The sequence below is a fragment of the Octodon degus genome, unplaced genomic scaffold, assembly GCF_000260255.1.
Source record: "Octodon degus isolate 3935 unplaced genomic scaffold, OctDeg1.0 scaffold00024, whole genome shotgun sequence".
Classification (NCBI taxonomy): domain Eukaryota; kingdom Metazoa; phylum Chordata; class Mammalia; order Rodentia; family Octodontidae; genus Octodon; species Octodon degus.
Window position 1 is genome coordinate 1,969,441 of NW_004524600.1, and position 24,688 is coordinate 1,994,128.

The 24,688-nt window shown below is 36.4% G+C and overlaps 1 protein-coding gene across 7 annotated transcripts in view; it reads left to right on the top strand.

Moving 5' to 3' along the window:
• Positions 1 to 24,688, top strand: part of Scaf8 (SR-related CTD associated factor 8) — a 199,977-nt gene that overhangs the window by 80,083 nt on the left and 95,206 nt on the right. For 4 of the 7 annotated variants that reach the window (XR_002820545.1, XM_023712212.1, XM_023712211.1 and 1 more), the window contains exons 19-21: positions 1,344 to 1,412; positions 3,021 to 3,236; positions 4,157 to 5,633. Coding sequence is in view for 6 of the 7 variants with exons in the window: in XM_023712212.1 (XP_023567980.1) it covers positions 1,344 to 1,412; positions 3,021 to 3,236; positions 4,157 to 5,619 (1,748 nt within the window). In the remaining variant the exon portion in view is untranslated. Of the gene's footprint in view, positions 1 to 1,343; positions 1,413 to 3,020; positions 3,237 to 4,156; positions 6,275 to 24,688 lie in introns of those variants that run through there. The other 3 variants (XM_012514093.2, XM_023712210.1, XM_023712214.1) reach the window with 1 other exon arrangement.

Consider the following 24,688-nt stretch of genomic DNA (forward strand, 5'->3'; position numbering starts at 1 on the left):
CTGTATTTTTGCTTTGAACGTTGAAATTTATTTAAAAAAAAAATTTAACCAGGGGCTGGGGATATAGCTCAGTGGCAAAAGTGCCTGCCTGGCAAGTCAGATTAAAGTACCTCCTTAGGCAGATTTGGGCTGGGGGTTTGATCACCGGTCTGCAGTGGCACACAGCAGAGAGGGGCCCCCCCCCCCAGGCAAATGAGACTGGGCTTGGTGGTGCATGCCTGTAATGCCACCTCTTGGGAGGCTGAAAAACAGGAAGGATCACTACAAAAGTTCGATCTGTGTAGTGACACCCTATAGACCCTGTACTAGATACATTAATAAAATAAAATTTATAACTATACCATACCTGACTTTTATAATAGTTTTCATTTGCTTTAAAAATTATGGGGCTGGGCAGATAGCTCATCTGTCTTAAGTGCCTGCCTGGCAAGCACAAGAACCCGGGTTTGGTCCCTGGTACTGTATGCTGTGCCAGTATCACATGCTGTGTTGGCTCCATACTGTGCTAGCCACTGAAATGGGGCATAGTGGTACACACCTTAATCCTAGTGCTGGGGAGGCTGAGACAGGAGGATCACTAGAGTCTAAGCTGTAAGCAAGACCCTGTACCAAATAAATAAATAAATAATAAAAATCACATATCTTTATTTTTAATTAGTTTTCTAATTGAGTGTAATGATACTATATTTAAAAAGTGCAAAGATTTATAGTTTGATTATTTGATATCTAAAACCATTAAAAATATTAAATTGATGATTTATTAACCATTGTTTAAAACAGTGTTATCCAAAGTCAGCAAAAATAATTTGGTCTAGTAAATAGCATATAGATCGAAGAAATACATTGACATATTTGACAGATGACATTCTGTTGTATTGCATATAATGTGACCAATAACCTGAAATATATTCAACTTTCCCTATATACAGTTATTGTTCTAACATAAACAGGTTACCTGGTTAATTTATAGCAGCCTAGAACTCACCAAAGCAGTGAATAAGTCAATAGGTAGACCGAATTCTTCCTGTTTTGTCTAGCTTTCTAGGGGTCATATAAGCTGAACTATAAAAGTCGTTTTAAAGATAAAAAGTGCACAAATAATAAGGGCATAGTAATAAAACACTAGGAAAGTCAAATCTCACTGAATGTGGTAGCAAACATTGGTAGTCTTAACTGCTGGTAAGATTGAGTCATAATGATGACTTTAGCCCAGGAGCTAAAGGCCAGATGGGACAGTATGAAAATTCATCTCCAAAAATAGGGTAAAATTTCACTTATGGTTATTGAATTCTTCGATTTGAAGCATGTAACTTGTTGTGTGCCATTTTATTCCCCCTCCATAGGTTTCATGCCACCGCCAGTTCCCCCACCGGTTGTACCACCCCCTGCAATTCCACCAGTAGTACCAACATGTGAGTTTTCCGAACGCAGAGTTTTCTTTATATCCAACAGTGATAATGCATTGGTTCTTATTCTTGCGAATTATTTTCAACTATGAATTTGTGATGTGATTTCTAAAAATTAACCATATCATAGGATGGTTGTTAGTTGTATTTGATTTGTTGTCTCAAAATATCTGTATAAAGTCAGGGAGATACCTCAGTGGCATAAGTGCCTGCCTCACACGCATAAGGTCCTGAGTTCAATCCCCAGTACCCCTCCCCCGCAAATTGTCTTTATAAAATTTGAAGACTTTACCTGCAGTCCTGCCCAAATTCTCCTTTCATTTCATAAATCTTCATGACTTAGTGAAAAAACAATTCAGATTGTGTGCAGGTTGCCACATAATAGATTAGGATTTTTGGTTTCTTTGTGATACTGGATTTGTTCTTTTTGTGTTTCATGGACAATAAAAGCACCAAAGACTGATAAGTAGTTTGTACCTTTTGATACTCTATACTCAATTTTGTTTTTCTTTCCTTTGTATTTTAAAATGCTTTCCTTTTAGTGTTTAGGTAGCAGTAAGAATCCTTTTAGAAATACATACTAAGAATAATTATTTCTAAAAATATTCAGAAGTCATTTCTGTACAGAGGCTTCTGCTATACCTTGCCTGTCAGTTCTCCCTAGTTTTTGAAAATCTGGGCTCATATAATAGAGAAAGAAATACGTAGTATTCTACAGATTGTGTCTAATGTCTCGTTTAATTTCATAACAGCTGCTTATGAGCACAGGTGGTTTTATCCTTCCTTTAAATCTCTTTTGTGCTAACAATTTATATAGGTAGTTCTAGAGTTAAATATGAAGAAAAAACATTTCCTAAAATCTGCATTTATGATTTAACAGTATCCTAAGTGACACATACTGGACTAAAACTTGTATCTGTATATTTTACGTTTCTGTAGTTCTGCTTTTTAATGTATAAATGAAATGTACTTAGAAATTTTTCTCCTACTACTTTAGCATGGGTTCCTTAATATTTATAGTGTACCTTACCTACTTTCATTTGAGTTTCTAACCTCCCTGGACAAAAGATCGAATGTAAGAACTCTGTTATATCATAATATCAAGGAGATGTTAGATTTTCGATCTGGTTCATAGTTGTCAATATGTGCATGCTCATTATATATATTTATATTATTCACTTAACTGGGCTGGAGTCCTTAGAAAATTAATTTTTAGAATAGAATTTATTTCTTCAGTACTAATTATTTTATTAATCACTTTAGGTGAAATTATTTCTTAAATTTATTGGGTTTTCCAGTTTTTAAAAAACAAAACTTTTGGGCGGGGGAGATGGCTCAGTGGCATAAGCGCCTGCCTGGCAAGCACAAGATCCTCAGTCTGGTCCCCAGTACCTAAATAAATAAAATAAATAAATACATAAAGAGAATTTAAAAAGCTAAGCTTAGTACAATTTAGCCTCTTCATGATGATTCATTGGTCATTTTGAACACTAGTTATATAATACAATTAGTAATACAAAAGTACCATTAAATGAAATATTTAAACTGCCAGAAAACTTAGTATATGAATTGATTAATTAAATCTGAAATACATTTTTCTCCTTTCTAAAACAGCTTTAGTGCAACCACCATTATCCATGACCCCAGAAACTGTGAAAGATGTTGGATTTGGTAGCCTTGTTTTACCAAGTGGGTCCGTTACCAGTGGTCTTGCTACTGCCGCTCTGCCAGCTGGAAATGTTTTTAATCCCCCAGCTAAAGCAGAGCCTGAAGAGAAAGTACCTCATCTTATAGAACACCAGATTTCTTCTGGTGAAAATACCAGATCAGGTAAAACAAAATGAAATAAAATCTCTGGAAATGCATACACATTTCTTCTGTTTTTGGGGTTCAGTGTGGGGTGACATACATTTTTAATCAGTTCAATGCACAAGTGCTGACATAGTCTAATTTTTGATAGAAATCACTGTGTCCTACAAATTACATTTTAAAATAATGACATTCTGTTCAGAATAAGATTGATTTCAACATCTTTCTGTTAACTGTCCCCCTCCCAGGGGAGGGTCTCGCCCCTTTTTTCACCTGTTGGGACTGCTATATTTCCATCAAAACAAGAGTGCACCAAATCTGTGTAATTCATTAAAAGATAAAAATTAGCATGTATGGCTAGTCTCATTGGCATATAGATACAATAGATGCAATCTCAGTACTCTGGGAGCCTGAGGCAAGAGCATCACAAGTTTTAGCCTAACCTGGACAACTTAGAGAGACCTTGTCTCAAATTTTAAAATGGACAGGGGATGTGTATTGGTGCAGAAAGCCTTGGGTTTAATCCCCAATGCCACCAAAAAAGTTTTCAGGTTTGAATATTTTAATATTATCCAGCTACAGCTGGAAGATAAATATAATATTTGAAAGCCTTAAGTCCTTTCTTACGACCCTACAATCTAGGTGTCATTTAAGACTTAAGTCTTTGTTAAAGATGGCAGTCAGCGTAAAATGTAAGTTTAAAAAAAAGATTTCATGCAAGTTTAGTTTAGGATGTAGCCCCATTTAAGTTTTTAATCTTTCAACTACACTCTGATGTTAATATTAGATTTAATTTTTTTTTTTAGTATCTAGTATAGCTTGATTCTACAAGTAGCTAACTCTTAAGATAATTACTAGAAATTAAAGCTTTTATAATTTCTGATGTAGTTTCTTTTTCATGCCCAAGTAACTTACTTTGGATTATTCTTTTTCCATTTTAGTGATTACAAATGATATTTCAAATAGCACTGCGATTCTAGGAGGACAGCCGTCTAATGTGACAAGCAATTCTGGAATTCTGGGTGTCCAAAGACCAAATGTATCAAGTAATTCTGAAATACTTGGGGTTCGACCATCTAATGTCTCCAATAGTACTGGGATTATTGGAGCCCAGCCACCAAATATCATAAATAACTCTGGAATTTTGGGAATACAGCCACCAAGTGTGTCGAATAGTTCTGGACTTTTGGGAGTATTACCCCCAAATATTCCTAATGCTTCTGGACTTGTAGGAGTACAGCCACCAAATATTACAAATACTTCTGGACTTTTGGGAACACAGCCACCACCAGCTGGACCTCAAAACTTACCCCCTTTAAATATCCCCAGTCAAAGGATGCCTGCAATGCCAATATTAGACATCCGTCCAGGACTAATACCACAGGCACCTGGACCAAGATTCCCTTTAATACAGCCTGGAATTCCACCTCAGCGGGGAATCCCTCCTCCATCAGTACTTGATTCAGCTCTTCATCCACCACCCCGTGGACCTTTTCCTCCAGGAGATATCTTCAGTCAGCCAGAAAGACCTTTTCTAGCTCCTGGAAGACAAAGTGTAGACAATGTTACTAACCCAGAAAAAAGGATACCACTTGGGAATGATAACATTCAACAAGAGGGAGATAGAGATTACCGGTTTCCTCTCATAGAAGCCAGGGAGACCATTGCTAGACCTCCCCCTGTGGATGTTAGGGAAGTGGTTGGACGGCCTATAGATCCAAGGGAAGGTCCTGGAAGGCCTCCTTTAGATGGTAGGGATCATTTTGGAAGACCTCCTGTAGACATAAGAGAAAATCTTGTGAGGCCAGGTATAGATCATCTTGGTCGAAGGGACCACTTTGGCCTTACTCCAGAGAAGCCCTGGGGGCATAGAGGAGATTTTGACGAGAGAGAACACCGGGTTCTACCTGTCTATGGTGGTCCAAAAGGCTTACATGAAGAAAGAGGTAGATTTCGGGCTGGAAACTATCGATTTGATCCTCGAAGTGGTCCTTGGAACAGAGGATTTGGACAAGAAGTTCACAGAGATTTTGATGACCGCAGAAGACCCTGGGAGAGGCAGAGGGATAGGGATGACAGAGATTTGGATTTCTGCAGAGAAATGAATGGAAATCGTCTTGGGCGAGACAGAATTCAAAACACTTGGGTTCCCCCTCCTCATGCTCGGGTTTTTAATTATTTTGAAGGGGCCACTTCTCAACGAAAAAATGATAATGTGCCTCAGGTTAATGGTGAAAATACAGAGAGACATGCTCAGCCGCCGCCTTTACCCGTACAGAATGATCCTGAACTGTATGAAAAACTGACATCTTCAAGTGAGATAAACAAGGAGAAGAGTGACACAGTTGCTGATATAGAAAGTGAACCAGTGGTGGTAGAAAGCACAGAAACTGAGGGGACATAATCATCACTCAGTAGGTAAAAGATACCTTTTGTAAAGTTGTCATCTCTCTGTAATAGATTAATGGCTGACTGGACCATAGTTGTTCACTTTTGTCTGCCAGAATTAAGTTAAATCTGATGTTCATGTTCACCTTTCTCTTAAAATAATTGTACAACTGACTTGTATAGACATTGTTCTTAATATGAACATGGTAGGTAAACATCTTTTTTATTTTTCTGATAAAATATAAATGTTGCCCCCAGATTCTTTTAACGTCAAGGAAATGAATTTAACAGCTTGTCAGAGACTTCCTATGGAAGAAAGAATTTTTAGATACTATCATTAGGTTGGATATGGTAATAGATATATTTCAAGATAGCAAGTTATGGTATATCTTACCCATATCTCTAGGCTGCTGCAGAATTTTAAGGTAATAGACAAAGCTGTGATATTTTATGCAAAGACTGACTAGATATTTGAGGAGCATAATACAGAGATTTTAAAAAGTGATTTTGTAAAATCTACACCATGGTCTCTGTTACTCCAAAGTAAGTGTGTGTGATTTGTTCCTCATGCTGCAGTGAGTAAAAAAGAAAACAACATAAATATTAAAGTACGTTTCAATGTTGGGTGAATTTTGTTTTTAGATGCCAATAAAACTTGTTTGATAACAGTGTTCTAGGAATTGTATTTTTTTAACCTACCAATTCTTAAAACCATGAAACAGTAGCATGTGTTTAGCAACAAAAATTGCCTATTCCTATTACTCTTGAAACAATGAAGAACTGTGTGGTGGAAAAGCATGTACTTTGATACAAAAATCATATAGTCTTGCAAGTATGTATGTAATATGTATGTTTATTGTATGAGTCAATGTTTTTTTCCTACTTCTCTGTGTCTGTCTCCATACATATACAGAGAAAAGTAAATTTTTAAAAATTCAGGTAATAAAATATTCTTTAAAACCTCATAGAAAGTTGGAAATATTGGCAAATTAACACTTCATACTGTAGTTATAGTTCGTAGTCTTGATGAAGGTAAATAAGAAATATAACGAAAAACATCAGGGCAACAGTTCTTTTTAATATAAAGCATAATTTCAGATTTAGCATGGAACCAAACTTATATAAATGCTTGCATTGCTTTGTTTCACGCTATATTTGATATTCTGCATAGATAGTTCTGGCACTAACGAGCATTGTTATTCACATGCCTGGTGTGAATTTCTTTCTTGCACAAGATGTGCATTGGTGTGATGGACTTAAAGATACTGATTTGTGTACCAGGAACAAAATGTCCATCATGTATTTCAAAGGACCTGCATAACAATCCTAAATAAGCTTCCCATGTGGAAAGGAGAAAAACTGGGAGCTGGTTTCCTGGACTTACTTTTTTTTTTTTTTTTTGCTTTTAAATTCCTTTCTTTTTTTTTTTTGTTGCTTGTTTTCTTTTGGATTTTCTATGTATAATACATGTGTATATAAAACCTTGATGCTTTAGTTTCTAGTGGAAGGCTTTCATTGGTTCTGTCAGTATTTACTTTCTTTCCTTTGCATTTCCGACAGTTCATCATTTGCTCTTATGTTTGTCAGTCTACCGGCAATAGTAGACTAGCACCACAGCAATGTAAACTTGGGTTGATTTTGTTTACCTCTGATCATCTTGACAATTATAGGAACTTTAATTTTTCTGACCAAAAATAAAGCCTTTTACTTGATGGTCCAAATAGATATAGTACATTATTTTATTTGGAAAAATAGTAGAAATGTCTAAATGCTGTTTATTTCTAAGTAATTCAGTCAATAATTTGAATTGGTTTTAGATCTTAGGGGAATGAGGGAAAAGGACAGTATTAGAGAACAGTGTTCACAAAAGATCAACCTTGTCTTGGAGTCTCTTGAAACTACACTAAGTTGCATTTGCTGTGATTAGAATTAAGTGATAATGACTTAAGTTAGTGGCAAGAAAAAAATTTGAGGGCTTTTTTAATGATTTTTGACTCCACTCCTTTCTTTGCTGTTAGACTTTTCACATAGGTATTTGAAAATAATAAGTACTAGTATCAGACTGGTTTGGAGGGGAAAGTTACTTGACCATTTGACAGTATGTATCTTAAAAACTCACTTTGGAAATGTGTGTGGTACTCTTTTTAAGATAGCTAAAAAGAAATTATGAGTGTGTTCTTATTTTGTCCTTGTTTTGCTATGAAGTATTTAAAAGAGAAAGGAGATTATTCATCATTTTAAATTGCCAAAGCTGCTATTTACATTTATTGATTATTTTTTTATGTTGGAGAGAAAAGTTAATTATTTTGGTTAAGTGTAATTTAAGAGTGGCCTTAACACACCTTCAATATTTTTGATCATAGTTCAGTCATTAGAATGCTAACAGAAACTCTTATAATAGTTTGAGGTGTAGCAAACAGTAACTATATTGGATATTGAATTATATGGTGGTGCGGGCTTGGGTTGGGTTGGGTTTGGTGCTGGGAATTGCTGTCACTGATTTGTGCCTCCCAGCCTAGTATAGCATCTCTTTTTTTTTATTTTTTATTTTATTTTATTTTTTTTGTGGAACTCAGGCCCTTATTCTACTGAGCTCTATCTCCCTGGCCCCTAACGTAGCATCTAATGTGTGATGTGTTAGAGTGTTAAGATTTTCAGCAGTTTTAGTTGGCCCAGTTACTAGTTTTAATTTTTTTTCTAAATGTCTCTATAACCATTTCATTACATATTGGTTTCTCATTTTTAAACACAAATTTTATCTATCTATATATAAATAAAATATTTATATCTATATATACACGATATATATATAATTAAGCACAAATGTATATCATAGTTGGAAGAAACTGTGTGTGTGTGTGTGTGTGTGTGTGTGTGTGTGTGTGTTACTGGGGATCGAACTCAGGACCTTGTGCTTGCCAGGCAGACACTTAAGCTCCCTGGCCCTGGATAGCAACTTCATAGCAAAGTACTCTTTATCTGTTTTATATTCTGGGTAGAATGTTCTATTCTAGTTATAATTTCATGTTTTGAATGTGTTAGAAGATAGAAATAGCATGAAATTGTTCATGTAAAACCCTGGAAGTAATTGCATGTAGTATTTCATTGATAAGTTATTAATTGATCGTAGTTCAGTCACTAGAATGCTAGTGGTTAGAAACTCCTACAATTTTTTGAGGTGTAGTGTAGCAGGCAGTAACTACATTGGATACGGAATCATATGGTAGTGTTTGGTTGGATTGGGTTGGGTTGGGTTTGATGCTGGGGATTGCTGTCGTTGATCTGTGCGCGCCCCCCCCCCCCCATCTACCATAGCATATAATGTGTGATGTGTTAAGAGTGGTAAGATTTTCATTATTTATTTTTACCAAAGCAGTTCCTCTTGTGCTTCAAGTTCAGTTGTTTCATTAATGTGCCATTTTTCACTCATACAGGATTAAAGTTTATGAAGCTGCACATTTATAATTCTGGGGGGTTAGGGCAGTATTCTAAAATTTAAACAGAGAAGGGAACCTTTTTTAATTTGTGTTTGTTTATAACCACCATTTTTGGGCTGGGGAGTTAGCTAAGTGGCTTAAGTGCCTGCCTGGCAAGCACAAGGTCCTGAGTTTCATCTCCAGTACCAAAATAAAATAAGAAGTTATCTTGTCTAACACCATTTTATTGGATGTCATTGATTGCAAGACCAGATACAAATATAAAATGCTTCCAATAAGACATACTAGGGATTATTAAGCACACCCATACTCTCAGATACTAAATGGAAAAAGTCACAGAATGAAAGAAATCCAGGATTCATTATTGAAGTACACATTCAGTTCATTGAGAATGTATGGTTATTACTGTTAATATATTTGAATAAGTTCCCTACCCATGTAAATGTTCATACGCTGTATACATTTAAGAGGTGTAGAAAATATTTTCACATTTTTCCTTACTGTATATTTTCAGATGGGCACAATTTTTAATGAACAAAGAAATTTTATATTCAATTAGGAATAATTTTATTAGATGTTATATGCCTTCATATTAATAGACTAGTTACTAGGTACTATATTAAAAAGCTTTGATGCCTTTTAACTTTCAGAGAAACTATTTAATACAGAATGGGAGAACTAGTGCCTTTTGATAGGTTTTGATGGTGTCGCAGCAGAGAAACAGGCAGAAGGAAAAAAGGAGAGGGGCTTTATTATAAAGGGAAAGGGGCTTCATTATCTTGGAGGACACAGAGAGAATTTGAGAAGATAAGGAATTCTCTGGATCCAAACAAAGGGAGGCTGAGGCTTTCATGGCCTTTTGCTGGGGGTGGGGTTTGAGGGGGATGTTTAGATATACCTGAGGAGCTGATTGGGGCCTTCCCTGAGGTAGCAGGAAAGGTGAAAGGAAATTCCACCCTGGGCTGAGCTGGAGGAGAAGAGGGGAGGTGGTCTCTGGGGAGAAGAGCTGTTGTTCTAAGGGCTTCAGTCATGTAGCATGACCACCATAATAATTCAGCAATTCATACTAGGGCCATAACCTGTCACCTTTATATTTACTTTTTAAAAGATCTTTTTAATTTATTTCGTACAAAATCTCACTACACAGCTCAAACTTGTAGTGATCCTCCTGTCTCGGCCTCCCCAGCACTGGGATTACACATGTGTTCCACCACTTCCGGTTTTGGTGACTGGCATGGCATGTCCTGGGCTCCAGGGCCAGTGCAGCATGTGGTACTGGGGATTGAACTAGGGTCCTTTTGCTTACCAGGCAGGCGCTTAGACCACTGAGCTATCCTCCCAGCCCTTTATGTGTTTTTAAGATAGGCAAAATAAAGCACTAAATTTAAGTAATTAGATGCTATAATGTGGCAACAAATTACGTTTCCTTAATTGTGCTTTCATTCTATATAAAACATCTTAAATCGTATGTTGTGGGCATTAAAATTTTTTACTTCTAAAGGGAAAAATTTGTTGTTATAGGTTTTAATAGAATTTTAACATAAGATGCTATGATCCAACAAAATTTTTTGAAGCTAGAGATTAAAATTAATAGCCTAGAGCCGGGGAGATAGCTAAGTGGCATAAGTACATGCCAGACAAGCACAAGGTCATGAGTTTGATCTCGGTATCGAAAAAAATAAATAAATAATTAAATACTTTAGATTAATCTCTTTAGAGGTGTTAGGGAATCATTTGTAGAGCTCTTGGAAACTTGTAGGGTGATTGGTGGTTATCACAAACTAATACAATATAAGTCTGTGGGGATACATGTATATAAATTATATGTATACACCATCCAAGTTATATACATATATTTTAAAGGCCTCACATACTACCATTTTAAATACATTAAAATTACTGAATATACTGTATATTTAATATTCTTGACATTTTAAAAACGTTACAGTATTTACATAGAACTTTTTTTAGTTTTATGGCAAAACAGTAGAGTTAGTTGTAGCAACTCTTTATGGAGAATGATTGAAAAGTAAAGGTCAGTTATGAATAATTTCATATATTGAACCTAAGAAAGAAACTATTATAACAGGAAAAACATGGAAGGAAGCTTAAGATAACTTTATGGTATATAACAGCCCTAGTGCAGGCCCTTCTATTTTGAGACATAATCACATTAAATTGCCCAGACTGGGCTGGAAGTTGGGGTCCTCTTGCCTTAGCTTCTCAAGAGTGCTAAGATACCATGCCAGGCTGGCTGTAGGATATATTTTTTGCACAAGTAGAACTTTTAAAATAGTTCAGTATAAAACAATTCACTTGGTATATTGTAACATTATAGGAAAACCTTTTGGGAACAAAATTGTGTTAGGTTGGTTTTTTTTGTTTGTTTTTTTCTTCCGTGAAACCAGGGGTTGAACTCAGGCCCTTGTGCTTGCCAGGCAAGTGCTTATTCTACTGAGCTATTTCCCCGGCCCCCCAAATTGCATTCTAAAAATTAGATCAGAAAGAATGTTATTAGCAATATTATTTAGATGTGGATTGTGCATAAGTAATTAAAGCAGTGATTTCTTTGGAGCTTTCCTATGACATTATTCTGTCCCTACAGTTATTTCCCTCATTTCTCAGTTTTTTTCATCCTTTTGTACACTTAGATTTACTCTGCCTTGCTGTTCTAAAGATTATTTAAGATACAGAACAAATGTTCTAAGTAATACATATGAAGGAGAAATATGCTAATAAACTAACAGTATTAGATAGTTCAGCTATTAAATTGAATGTACTTTTGTACAGAGTTCGAGACAATTTAATGAGTATACATACAATTGTCCCTTAGTATCCATGGGGAATTGGTCCAAGGATGATGCCCCTGGATACCAAAATTTGTGGATACTCAGGCTCTTATATGAAATAGCATAGTATTTGTATATAACCTACAGATGTCATCCCATATACCTTAAATCATCTCTAGATTACTTAGAATTCCTAGTACAGTGCAAAGCTATGTTGTTATACTGCAAATTACTTAAGGAATAATGAGGACAAGTACAGACACTTTTTCCTCCAGATGCTTTTTTATCTGAAGTTGTTTAAATGCAGATACAGAACCAAAATGCAAAGGATGGGCTTTTGGAGCACTTTGTTATCATGTATTCTTTGTCTCTCCTACTTGTTATCTATCACTGGTTTACTTTTCTACTTGAACAGACTACAAATGATTATAGCCCTCCAGGTTCCTTTTTTCACCAGGCTTTCTGGGTAAGGATGTTTGAATTTGTTAGTATTGAAAGTACTTTTACATCCCTTTACTGACTTCTGAGGTGATTTACAGCTTTTAAATACCTTAAGTTTAAGAAATAAGTTTTCTTTTCTGTAAATGACCAGTTAAAGAAGAAAAATAACAGTATCCTGGGACAAGTTACTGAGCCTCTAAACATTATTCTTAATAGCAAATCTGTAGGGCTATAGTTTTTATTAAAGATAATAGTAGCTAATATTTATATAAAACAATACCTGAGGTAACTATATTACTTGCACTATAATCTTCATGACCATCCTATAGATCTTTTAATACCTATTTCATTAGGAACCTAAGTCACAGATCTCAGTATCTTCCCCAGATCTCACAATGTGAGAATATTTGAAGACTAAAATGCTGTTGTGCCACATTCAGAAATTAATGTGTACCACCTCATAAACGGTCATATAGCAGATGTTCACCATATGTGGTTCCTTTTTTCTTACAGAAGGAAAATACATATGTAGAAAAACATACAGCTTGACCAGCCTTGTCCATCTTTCTTTATAAATTACAGCTGCAGTTAACCACTGAAGTTTGTTTTCATCACAAGTGTATATGGTACCTTCTTTTCCTTTAGCTAAATAGTCACTTTAAAGTCTATTTTTATGATTTTTTGAAGCTGTACCATGGCATAATAATTTTACCTTTCTTAGTAACTGTTTCAGAGACCAACCCAGGTTCTACTGATGTTAAACAAGGTGTTGTCTTGTTTTGTTTTGTTTTGTTTTGTTTTGTTTTGTTTTGTTTTGTTTGCAGGCTGTTGGGATTCAGTCCAGGACTTTTTACTTATTAGATAGGTGTTTTCTGAGCTATGTCCTGTGCCCAGTAAACTTGCATTTGCAAACATTTTTTTCTCACAAAACTGCAGATCCCTTTAACCATTGAAATGCTTTTGTAAAGCAAAAGCAGTGACTGCTTGCAAATTGACATTTTAGGATATGTTTATGAGCAGTCCTTTATTAAATTTACTATTTATATATAACCAAAACAGTGCTGTGTTTTCTTGTGTATAAGAAGCTATTTTAGCAATGATGCACTGACTTGAATTAAAGTATATGGTATAGTTGGTATTCAGAATTTATGCTTATTAACCGCTTGAACTCATGCAAGAGTTTAGAGGCCTTTGTTCTTAGTGGTTGATGCATGATTTACAGTCATTTTGTCTTATTAAAATTCATAACCTAATTTTAGGCTTTCTTTCTCTTCACATCTTCAAGTCACTCAACGTGAGTTCATGTAATGCCTTTTTAATGCCTTTTATGGTGTTGACCCTTGATACCTTTTTCCAGAGTCTTTCAGCCAGTGACTGAGCATTGTGACCATAATGCTAATATACACCTCAGGTTATATTCTTACCAAATTTGTGAGAGAAATACATTTTCAATAATTTCAGCAAAGGTAGTTATAGTGGTACTTTGGTTCACAAACTTAATTCTTCGTGATTTGGGGTGCAAATCTAGTTGGATGAGAAACAAATCAAATTCTGTGGCTAGGTTCAATACTGATCTTAGGGGAAAATTTGGCTTGGTTCTCACCTAGTTCAGTTTGCAGCTAGAATTGTGGAAAGAAGTACAGTTTATAAACTGAGGTACCATTGCATTAGCAAGGCATGGTTGCACATGTCACTGATCCACTGAGTCGAGCAGATTGCTATAAATTTGAAGTTAGCTGGGCAACTTAGACCTTGTCACAAAAAATATCAAGTAATAAAGTGCTGAGGCTATAGCGCAGGCTGAATGCCAAGTTCAGTCCCCAGTAGCAGCCTTCCCCAAAGAGTAATAGTTCTGTACTTATTACATAATAGTAAAATTTCTCATATTTGAAGTTTTTTACAAGAAGGGTGTGATTATTGAACTAGGGTTCCATTTATACATTAGCAAGTATCTTTATAAAGTGAGAAGACCTATCACTGAAAAATGTATAAAGGATAACTTCTGTTTAAGAATAGACGTTTACTTTTGTAAAGATTAAAATTGCTTTGTGCTCTTAGATGGGGAGGGTAGAATTTATTATATTTCTGTGTTCAGACTAAAGGAAAGGACTTCTATGTTTCTACTTGGCAAAGCCATCAATTGACCTAAAATAATAATCTTAAAATTTACTTAATCATAGTTTACAATGCTCTTTCTGAATAGTATATTATTTTTTGAATTAGTACCAATTCATAACTCTATGACTATTGAAATGCAATTTTGTTACCAGAGACAAGAAATAAGGATAGAAGGAGAGACAGGTGAAACTTTCTTTTAATTTTATATTTTTGGTACAGGGTCTCACTATGCAGCTCAGACTGATAGTAAAACTCCTGTTTCAGCCTCCCCAATGCTGGGATTACAGACGTGCACCACTAAGCCCAGTGTTTTGTGTCCCCCCCCCCCCAAACCAGGGATTGAACTCAGGCACCTTGTGCTTGCCAGGGAAGCGCTTATTCCGCTGAACCATCTCCCCAGCACCCAATCCCAGTGTTGGTTTGCTTGGCACACCTGGTGCAGAACTGGCACAGCATGTGGTACCCAGGATTAAACCCAGGTTCTTGTGCTTGCCTAGGCAGGCTTAGACCACTGAGCTATCTCCATGGCCCATGACAGGTTAAATTTTTATGTGGCAGGCACTGTACATAAATTTCTGTTTTTAGAAGTACTCTTTTTGGTAGGCTTTGTTACCACTTCTTTACAAGGGATGTAGACTTAGAGATGTCCATGGTCACACAGGTCTTGATTTGATTTGAACAAGTATTTTCACACAGGTTTTCTGGCTTGAATGCTGTGCTTTACTTTAAAAGATAATCTTTTTGAAAGCTAGATACTGTAACTTCCTCCGGCTGCTGCAGCAACATACCAAAATAGAGTAGCATAAAACAACAGAAATTTTCTCAGTGCCAGAAGATACAAATTTGAAAAGAAAGATTCAGCAGTGTTGTGCCCTCTTTGAAGGATCTAAGAAAAATCTTTCCTCTTCCAAACTTCTGGACTTCTCAACAGTCCTTAAATTCTTGGTTTATAGATGCCTTTTATATGCCTCTATAAAGATAGCAGTTATATTGGGTTAGGAACCTTTACCCTGCTTAACTAATTTGCTTCTGCAAGAACTCCAGTTTCAATTAAGGTACTTTTGTGAGTACTAGGAGTTAGGACTGTACCAGATGTTCAGAGAATACAATTTAACCCAAAATAGCCATAGTCTGTGTGTAAATTGTATAACAAGATCTGAGTAAATATCAGAATATCTTAAAACTGGAGGGAATGGACACATTTTGACAAAATACATCTTTATAAAGGTCCACTTTAAAATCAGTTTGGATGTCACATCATGCTTAAATCCCTAAAATGTGGATTATAAATCAAACAAGATAGCACTGCCTACCTTGTAACATGAACTTGTGATTCCCACATCTTTATTTTTTGTGTCTAAAGAATTTACAAAGAAAATCCAGTAATGGACTTGTCCAGTGTTACATAGAAAAGAATTAGTGTTAGTAATGTTACATAGAAAAGAATCTAATCACTGTACTACAAATTATTCTCTGAAAAAGCAAGGGGTCAGGGAGATGGCTCAGTAGAATAAGCACTTGCCTGGCAAGTGCAAGGGCCCTAGTTCAATCCCTGGTTCCACCAAAACAAACAAAAAAATGGTCTTAATGTATAGCTTAGTGGTAGAGCACTTGCCTAGCATGGAAAAGACCCAAAGTTTGATGCCTAGGACCAAACAAAAACAATAAAACTGCTACATTTCAGTGGTGTGGAGGTTTTTTAGATCTTATTAAATATGGCCAGCCTAAAAATGTATGTTGGTGTGTCTTTTCACTTCTGTACATAATGTTTTGTGTGTGTGTGTGTGTGTGTGTGTGTGTGTGTGGGTGGGTGGTACTGGGGATTGAACTCAGGACCCTGTGTTTGCCAGGCAAGCACTTCTTCTACTGAGCTATCTCCTTGGGCCCTGTACATAATGTTTTTATAAGTACCACGCGCTAACGGATTGTGCCACTGGAGCTTCACACATAATGTTTTTAAAAAAGAATAGTATTAGCATTTTTTTGTTTGCTTGTTAAAATTGTCCCTCTATTGTGATACGACCATTGTGCCATTTCAATGATTTTTTACATATTACAGATAGATTTTCTATTAACAAATAACTAATTTGTTCATTGTTTTATTTTATATTATAACCGTAATGTATTTTTTCTTTAAAATGAATTTGCCAGCAAAATTTTTATTTGATGAAATAAAAAAAAACTTTATGTTAAACTCCCAAGTTTTTTTATGAGTAGTACATTTGATTCCTTTTTAAATAGGTATCTTTTAATAACTTGGACTAAAATTCAAGTTTACGAGTGCATTTGGATTATTTCTAAGTAAGTGTCTTTAATAACAAGCCCTGTAACTTTCATAGAAACTTGAATTGAGAATGCTTAAACACCAAAGCACTTAAAATGCTGCTTGGCACATAATACTTAAGGTGTTCACTGTGGCTAAAACAGACTTAGAGGACATAGAAGTCAGTTGTCATTGATTGCACATGATTAAGGCAGCAGTGGTGTGTAGTTTGAGTCAGAAAATACAGTGGTATAGTTTTTGGAGTTTGCTGTATATTTCTGTGTCTCTCTGTCTCTGTCTCTGTCTCTACCTCTTGTCTCTGTCTCTGTGTCTCTGAGATTTCTGCACCTCCAAAGGATTATGTTATTTGTCCTTGGTAGCAGTCTTTTCCTCTGTCCCTATGGTGACCTGTCGAGGTGGTGGTGCCTAATGTTATAAAAAGTTGTTACTCAATTACTACTTAAGTTGTATGTGGCTTAATCCGTATATATTGGCAACCACATTTAGAGAATTGATTTACCTGGTTTAGAGATTTAACTCAGAAAAGGTCATGGGTGCTCCAGCTAGACTGCCTGATGCACACCTTTGGGCCCATCTTAATATTACAATTTATTTTAGTAAATGAGGGGTTACAGGTGTGCAACACCACATCCAGCCAACACAATATGATTGTTTTAAAAAGCACTGCAATTTATTTCTGACAGAACTATTGAGCTATTGAGAACCTAATGTCTTTTCTTCTGGCTTTCCCAAATCTTCATGATCTCAAGCCTTCATTGGTAATGAAGAATCTCGGGAAGGGCTGGTGAGATAGCTCAGTGCCTACTTTGGCAAGCCCAGGGACCAGGTTTCAATCCCTGGTCCTGCATCCCCAGGCCTATCCCCAGGGCATGCTGAGCCAGCAACAGAGTCTGGATGTTGTGGCTCATGTCTGTAATCCTAGCACTGGGGAGGCTGAGACAGGAGGATCACCATGAGTCCTGTCTGTGTAATGCGACCCTGTACCAAATACAAAAATGAAAAACAAATCGGGAGGCAGTCACATATGTTAGAGTGCTTTTTTTTCTTTTTATTTTCCTATAAATTGTACAGTAAAAAGAACTTGGAGCCTGGGGAAATTCAATATTGCAATACCAGCAATACTGGAATTTATTATCTTCTTAGGCTCCAGTATTCTAATTTTAAATGTGTATCAGTGAAAAACCTGTGAAAGATACAACAGCATTTCTGTCCGTCCACCAAGAGACAATGCCTTACCTCCTTAGCTGTAGCAGAGGCAATGAATCTACTCTAGTATTCTCTGCTGCTATGCCCAAATCTTTTTAACATTTCTCCAGGTAGTTACTATAAGGTACAATTTCAGCATTAGCTTCAGAATCTACATCTTTGGTTCTAGAATGTTTTACCACATAAAATAGTATGATTTGCTTAACATTTGCATTAGTGTCTTCTATGTTTGTTGTGTAGTTTTCTTAATGTGATGTTACATGAATTATTACTTGCATTAGTAAACACAATGCAAGCATCATAGTTCTTGCCTTCATCTGCATTGAGATGTAAAATCAAACAAATCTTTCCAAGTGTTCATGTTCCTGAGTTCTCTGAAAACTTTAAAGCAAAAATAGCAATGTAGATAATATTTGTTAGCTCTTGATTTTATAGATGTTGTAAAACCCTAAGTATTACTCTGATCTTAATTTTACCTCCTTATGGGGAATGGAATCTTTTTTTTTTTTCCATTTTTGGTCTTTGAGACAGGGTCTCACTATGCAGTTCAGGTTGGCCTTGAACTCACTTTGTAGTCTAGGATGGTCTCAAACTTGAAATAATTCTCCTGCCTTAGCCTCCCCAGTGCCAGCCGGGATCACAGGTGTGTGCCACCACTCCTTGTTGGGAAAGATGTCCTTAATGGAGACATTAAGTAAAATAATTGTCTTTCATGATTTGTTATAGGTTGACTACCTTGTCAATATTAATTGTTTTAAGTATTACAAACATGCTAGTACATGATCTTTCAACCCAGTTAATTTTTCTTTTGGATGTTAAAACTTTATTCTGAAAAAATGTTAAGGGGCAGTTTATTGAACTATTGGAAGAAGTTTTAAAAGGTAACAACTAAAAACTCAGAAAAAGGGAACTAAGCACACTTGATACAGGTTTTAAAAAGCATTATTTATGTAAACATATCTAGATTATTTCTTAAATGAAAAAGCCAAGCTTTACATTCAACCTCCATGTTTAGGAAAAAATAGGTCAGGAGATGAATATTTAATGGGACACAAATATCCCAAGTGTACAGTTATGGCAATGCTAAGGGCCTTGCCAACTTTTTCTTTTCTTTCTTTCATTTTTAAATTTTTTTTGTGTGTGTATTTGGTTCAGGGTCTCACTGCACAGATAGGACTTGTGTTGATCCTCCTGTTTTTAGCCTCCCCAGTGCTGGGATTACAGGCATGTGCTATCGTGCCTGGACTCTGTCACCAGCTCAGCGTGCCTCCGGGGCTGGGGCCAGTGTGGTGTGTGGGACCGGGAATCAAATCCTGGTCCCTGCACGTGCCAAAGCAGGTGCTTTGTCCACTGATCTATCTTGCTGACCCACCAACTTTTTAATGTAATGTACCCTCAAAGACTGGATCTCTTTTGTTCATGTCAAGAGGAGTAGAAACCATGTCAGAAATTTGTCCACTTCAGAATGGGTAAACTGAAGTGTCTAGTGATCTGATGTGTATCAGTGTTTCTCAGTTAGACATGAACCAGGAATTGAAATCTTTGATTTTTAATCTGTAATTTTTATGCCTAGACAGCTCCTTTGTTTTCAGTCATTTTTGTTTGTTTGTTTGTTTTTGTTTTGAGATAGGGTCTCTGTGTGTGTAGTTTAGGCTGGCTTTGAACTCACCACCTAGCCCAGGCTGGCCTTAAACTCCTGGTAGTCTTCCTATCCCAGCCGTTTCAATGCTGAGATTACAGGCATGCACCTCCACACCCAGCTGCTAGACACCTGTTACCCTCCTGTTTCCCAGCTTGTGTGCCTGTTAGTTTCCAGTTATGTGTAATGTACAGTTTTTAGGTTTAGAGATGAAGCTTACTGCTAAATGTTAATGTTTTTACTCACTTGGATATAGTCCTGGATATTATTTTATATAGCCAGGTTTTCGGAGAAGTGAATGGGCTTTTCCTAAAGTGCCTTTTATATTACAGGCCTCAACTGTGCAGTCCTTCAGATTGCAATTCGAGAAACAAGTTGAGCGATGTCCTACAAGTTGAAACTTAGAAATTGGAATTTCAGGTTTTTGGTCCTGTAGTTGGTAAAGGTAACATCTGAAAATGAATCCAACTTGAATTGTCTTTATTTGGAAAAGAATTGGTAGCATATCCAAAGAGTGTCTCTTTCAGTACCGAGTTTAACAACAAAAGATTGTAGAGCCCAAGGGAATTCTTTTTAGCTATGGTGAGGAATAAGGACCACCAGTGGTTTCTTTGCATTGGGAAAAAATTACCCTCTAAAACATAAGGTTATTCTGAGATTTACTTTGAAGGTGAGAGTCTTTGATGTATCTGGGGTTGTTTTAGCATAACTGCATGTGACATTTTGTCAGAGGCATTCACTTGGTTCAGTGAGGATCCCTCTTCACTTTTATGAATGCTGCTACCAAAGTGCATTGTCAGATAGCTCAGTGGACTAAAACGCCTGCTTAGGCAGAGCACAGTGGCTGGGGTTCATTCTGGAATGCAGTGCCAGCCCCACCCCCGGGGCTCACTGAGACTGCAATTGAGACTGGACGTGGTGGTGCGTGCCTGTAATCCTAGTGCTTAAGAGGCTGAAAACGGGAAGAATCACTTCGAGTCCCATCTACTTAGTGAGACCCTGTAGACCCAGTAGACCCTGTACCAAATACATTTTTTAAAAAGTGCATTGTCAGCCACTGCACTTGCACCCTTGTTAGGAAACCATGAGATTGTTAAAACATATACCAGAAGTAAAGACCGTGTATTGGATGAAGTTTGATAGAGATAAACCTAGCTTCAGTGTCTTCCAATTAGTTGCTTCTTACAGAAGTGTCAGAATCCAAGTATCTATGCTGATTTTTCTAGACTCCCAACACATACGTTAACACAGACTAACACTCAGCAGAATATGGACGTTAGTATGACAGCTTTTCAAAAGTGATACCTGACTTAATACTTCAGATTTTTATTTATTATTTTTTTTTTGGTCTTTAATAAAAATCAGAGTGTTGATTATAGTGAATAAGATTTGAGATTAAATGCAGCACCTCACTGTCAAAACTTTCCAAAATTGTGGCAAATTTGTATATTAAGGTTAAAGAAAACAAATTCAAAAACTTCTATTATTGATACAGGGTCTTGCTATGCAGTTTGTACTTACAGTGATCCTCCTGTCTCAGCCTCCCAGTGCTGGAATTATAGGTGTGTGCCACCAAGCCCAGTTCCAGGGCCTGCAAGGTACTGAGGATTAAACTTGGGAACTTGCACTTGCAAGGCAGGCAGTTATGCCTCTGAGCTGTCTCCCCAGCCCAATAAATTCAGTTTTGTTAAAACTCTTTTTCTAGAAAACAAGCAGAATATTCTTCTGAGAGTCATAATAATTCTTTGGATGATCCTATTCCTGTGATTGTTGGAAAGAATATTTTGATAAAGCTGCTTCAGTGCTTTCCTAGGCCTCAGGTTCTTTTTTTGTTTTTCTGGTGAGCCAGAAAGAGAAATACACTTGCCCCTTTAAGCCAGAAGGAAAGTGTCTCTAATTCCCAGTTGTCGTTTTTTCCCTGGGTGGTTGCCTCTCTTATTTACAAAATTATTCCAGAACTTTCCCACCTATCACAAAAACATGCAGCCTACTCCCCTAAAGAGAGGATCTTATCTCTTTTTATCTGGTGCAACTAGAAAATTGAACTTTGTTTCAAGAGCCCTTCCTGGCACAAGTGATTGCTAACTAAGGGTGACTGTGTCTTCCTTTTTTTTTTTTTTTTTTTTTAGTACCTGGATCAAACTCGGGACCTTATGCTTGCCAGGTGGGTGCACATGCTGCTGAGTTATCTCCCTGGCCCCCTTTCTTTCAAAAGACAGTTGTCCCTGACATTTATTCTATTTGATCTTGCTTCTGACCAACATATGAGTGGCCATATCACTGAGGCCCAGATCCACCTGAATGTCTATAGGTTTCTACCTAGATATTCTATAAGCATCTTAAACTTAACCCCCATATAGTTTCTCCTGAATTCTTGCCAAAACATGTGTTTTCCATGGACTCAGGGCAGATCATTCTCTTTCATATCTATAACGTGCCCTCAGTGACAGGATTTTTTTTTTTTTTTTACTGAACAATTGAGGTTCTTACTTCCATTGCCCTTGCCTTTAATCTGATCTTCCATTCTCTCTTTATTTAACTTTCCCAGAGGCTTCAATGTATCTTCTAGGCTCAAGACTGATAAATATATCCTATATAATACTTAATAATTTTCTAGAATTTTCCTGGAGAGAGTATGGCCCCTAGAGCTCTGTTGCCAGGATTTGAATTGAGAGCAAATATTTTTGGTGCCTTAAAATTTTCAGTGAGATTAAAGATGTTACTACTAGTCTTACGTGGTTGAAATAGGGTTAAATAATTAAATTCATGTAAAGTACTTAGAACAATTCCTGGCACATAAATACACAAATATTAGATGTTACTGTAGTGGTATCATTATTAATATTGTAGTACACATATTAACACACTTATCTACCAAAAGCCCTTTACTGCTGTTATAACCTCTGAAATAAAATCCAAACTACTGAGTCTGATATGCTGATCTTAGTTTTTTTCATTTTATATATTTGGTGCAGGGTTTTACTACACAGCTCAGACTCATAGTGATCCCCCTGTTTTTAGCCTCCCCGGTGCTAGGATTACAGGAGTGCACCATCACTCTAGCTCAGTGCGCCTGGTGGCGGGGCCAGTGTGGCTTGTGGGACTGAGATTGAACACTGATCCCTGCACTTGCCAAAGCAGGCGCTTTGTCTGCTGAGCTATTGAGCTAGCTCACTAGCTCTTGCTGATCTCATTGTGATCTAACTCTGATTAATCATCCAGTTTTCTGTAAACATGTATTTTAGGAGTTTGTCATTATCAGCAACTTCTCCAGAATGTTTTGCTGCTTATCTTGCTATGTCTTGTGACTAAAATGTCATCTTCACTTCTACAATACAGACTCCGATACATCTTCTAGCCATTTTTTTCTCACTGCATATATTTATTGCAGTTCTTGGTAGTTATAGTTAACATACTCTTGTTTTTTAAAGCAAAAGGCTCTTTGAGAACAGAAATCAGATGTATGTTCCTGACAATGTGCTTGTCTTGGTACGCATATGATAAACATCTCATAATAAATGAATATCAAAGAAGCAAAAAATTTGTAAGAAAAAATCAAACACACTTGAAATCTAGAAAGACTACTACTTTGCTACAAGCAGTCTTGAACAACTTAAGCATCACTTGACAGCTGCTTAAAAATGTCTAACTTCCGGCTCCTTCTCCAACTCACTGAAGCATGATTTGTATTTTTAGCCAGTTATATTTGAGGAACAGTACTGTAGTTCATTTTTTCCTCAATAGATTTTTCATGTGTTCAGAATCACATATTTGATGCTTTTAAAAATTAAAAATGGACAGTTTTGCAAATATGCTTAATGGCAAAATGATTAAAACATTTAAAGATAAGGCTAACTTTAATAAGAATAGATTTTTAGCTGTATGTTTCTGAAGAATCATTACCAGTCTTGTTTGCTCTTTGCTTTTAATGAGCACAAGATCTTTTTTAAATACTAGCCCTCATTAGTTACATAAGAGTGCTTGTTGGTCTTGGCAATGGGGATCAAAGCAGGGGTGCTCTATCACTGAGCGACATCCCTTGACTATTTTTAAATTTTGAGACAGGATCTTGCTAAATTGTACAAGCTAGGCTGGAACTTGTGATCTTCCTACTCAGCCTCTTAAAGTGCTGGGATTACAGCCTTGCACCACTACACTCAATTTTAAGAGTTCTTTTGATACTGTCTCTGATAATATTTGTAACAAGAACCTGGAGCACATTTTTCATATATTTTTATCTGCCTGTGAATGGAAATTCATTAAGCCGGGGTGGAAAACCATGGATATGAACTGAGTTCATAGTTATTTGGACTACTTTGGTCTTTCTTGATGGGCTTCTTAGTGTTTATCTTCAGCTTCACTTTAGTAGATACTGGCATTTTATTTATAAAAGTGTCACTGATGTATAAGATTAAAAATACTAGAAACCTACTTCCGATTTGATTTGAAACTGTCTCATTGCTATCTGTTTATCAATAAAATTTTGAAAAAAAAATACTAGAAACCATCAAGACTTTGTTGCTTAAAAGTTGCTGTAAGTACCATGCCTCAGTTTAAACACATAGAGTGATATTTTCTGTTTTTAGATTAACATATAAGGTTGAGTGATCTTACATTTATTTATTTATTTATTTTGCGGGTATCAGGGATTGAACTCAGGACCTAATGTTTGCCAGGCAAGCAGTTATTCCGCTGAGCTATCACACCGGCCCCGATTTTTTTTTTTTTTTTAATTTATGTAGTACAGGGTCTCACTACACAGATCAGACTTATATTGATCCTCATGTTTTCAGCCTCCTACACTCTGGAATTACAGGTGTATGCCACCACGCCCAGTCTCAGCATGCCCCTGGGATGGGGCCAGTATAGCAGGCTGGGGATTGGGACCCCCAGCCCCTGCATCTGCCTAAGTAGATGCTTTAGTCTGCTGAGCTATCTGGCTGGCCCTTGCGTGATTTTATATTGCATAACTTATGTAATATTTCATTCATAGTATTAATAATGATTTCCCAAAATAATGGGAAATCTACTTTTAAATTGATAGACCTGAAGAGATGACAAAGTTAAGTAAAACTCATAGATTGCCAGATTACATCCCAGATTCTTTAGAGCTGTTTATAAGGCTTTATCTTTTTTTTTTCTTTTCAAAGTTTTATTGATAAACATATAGC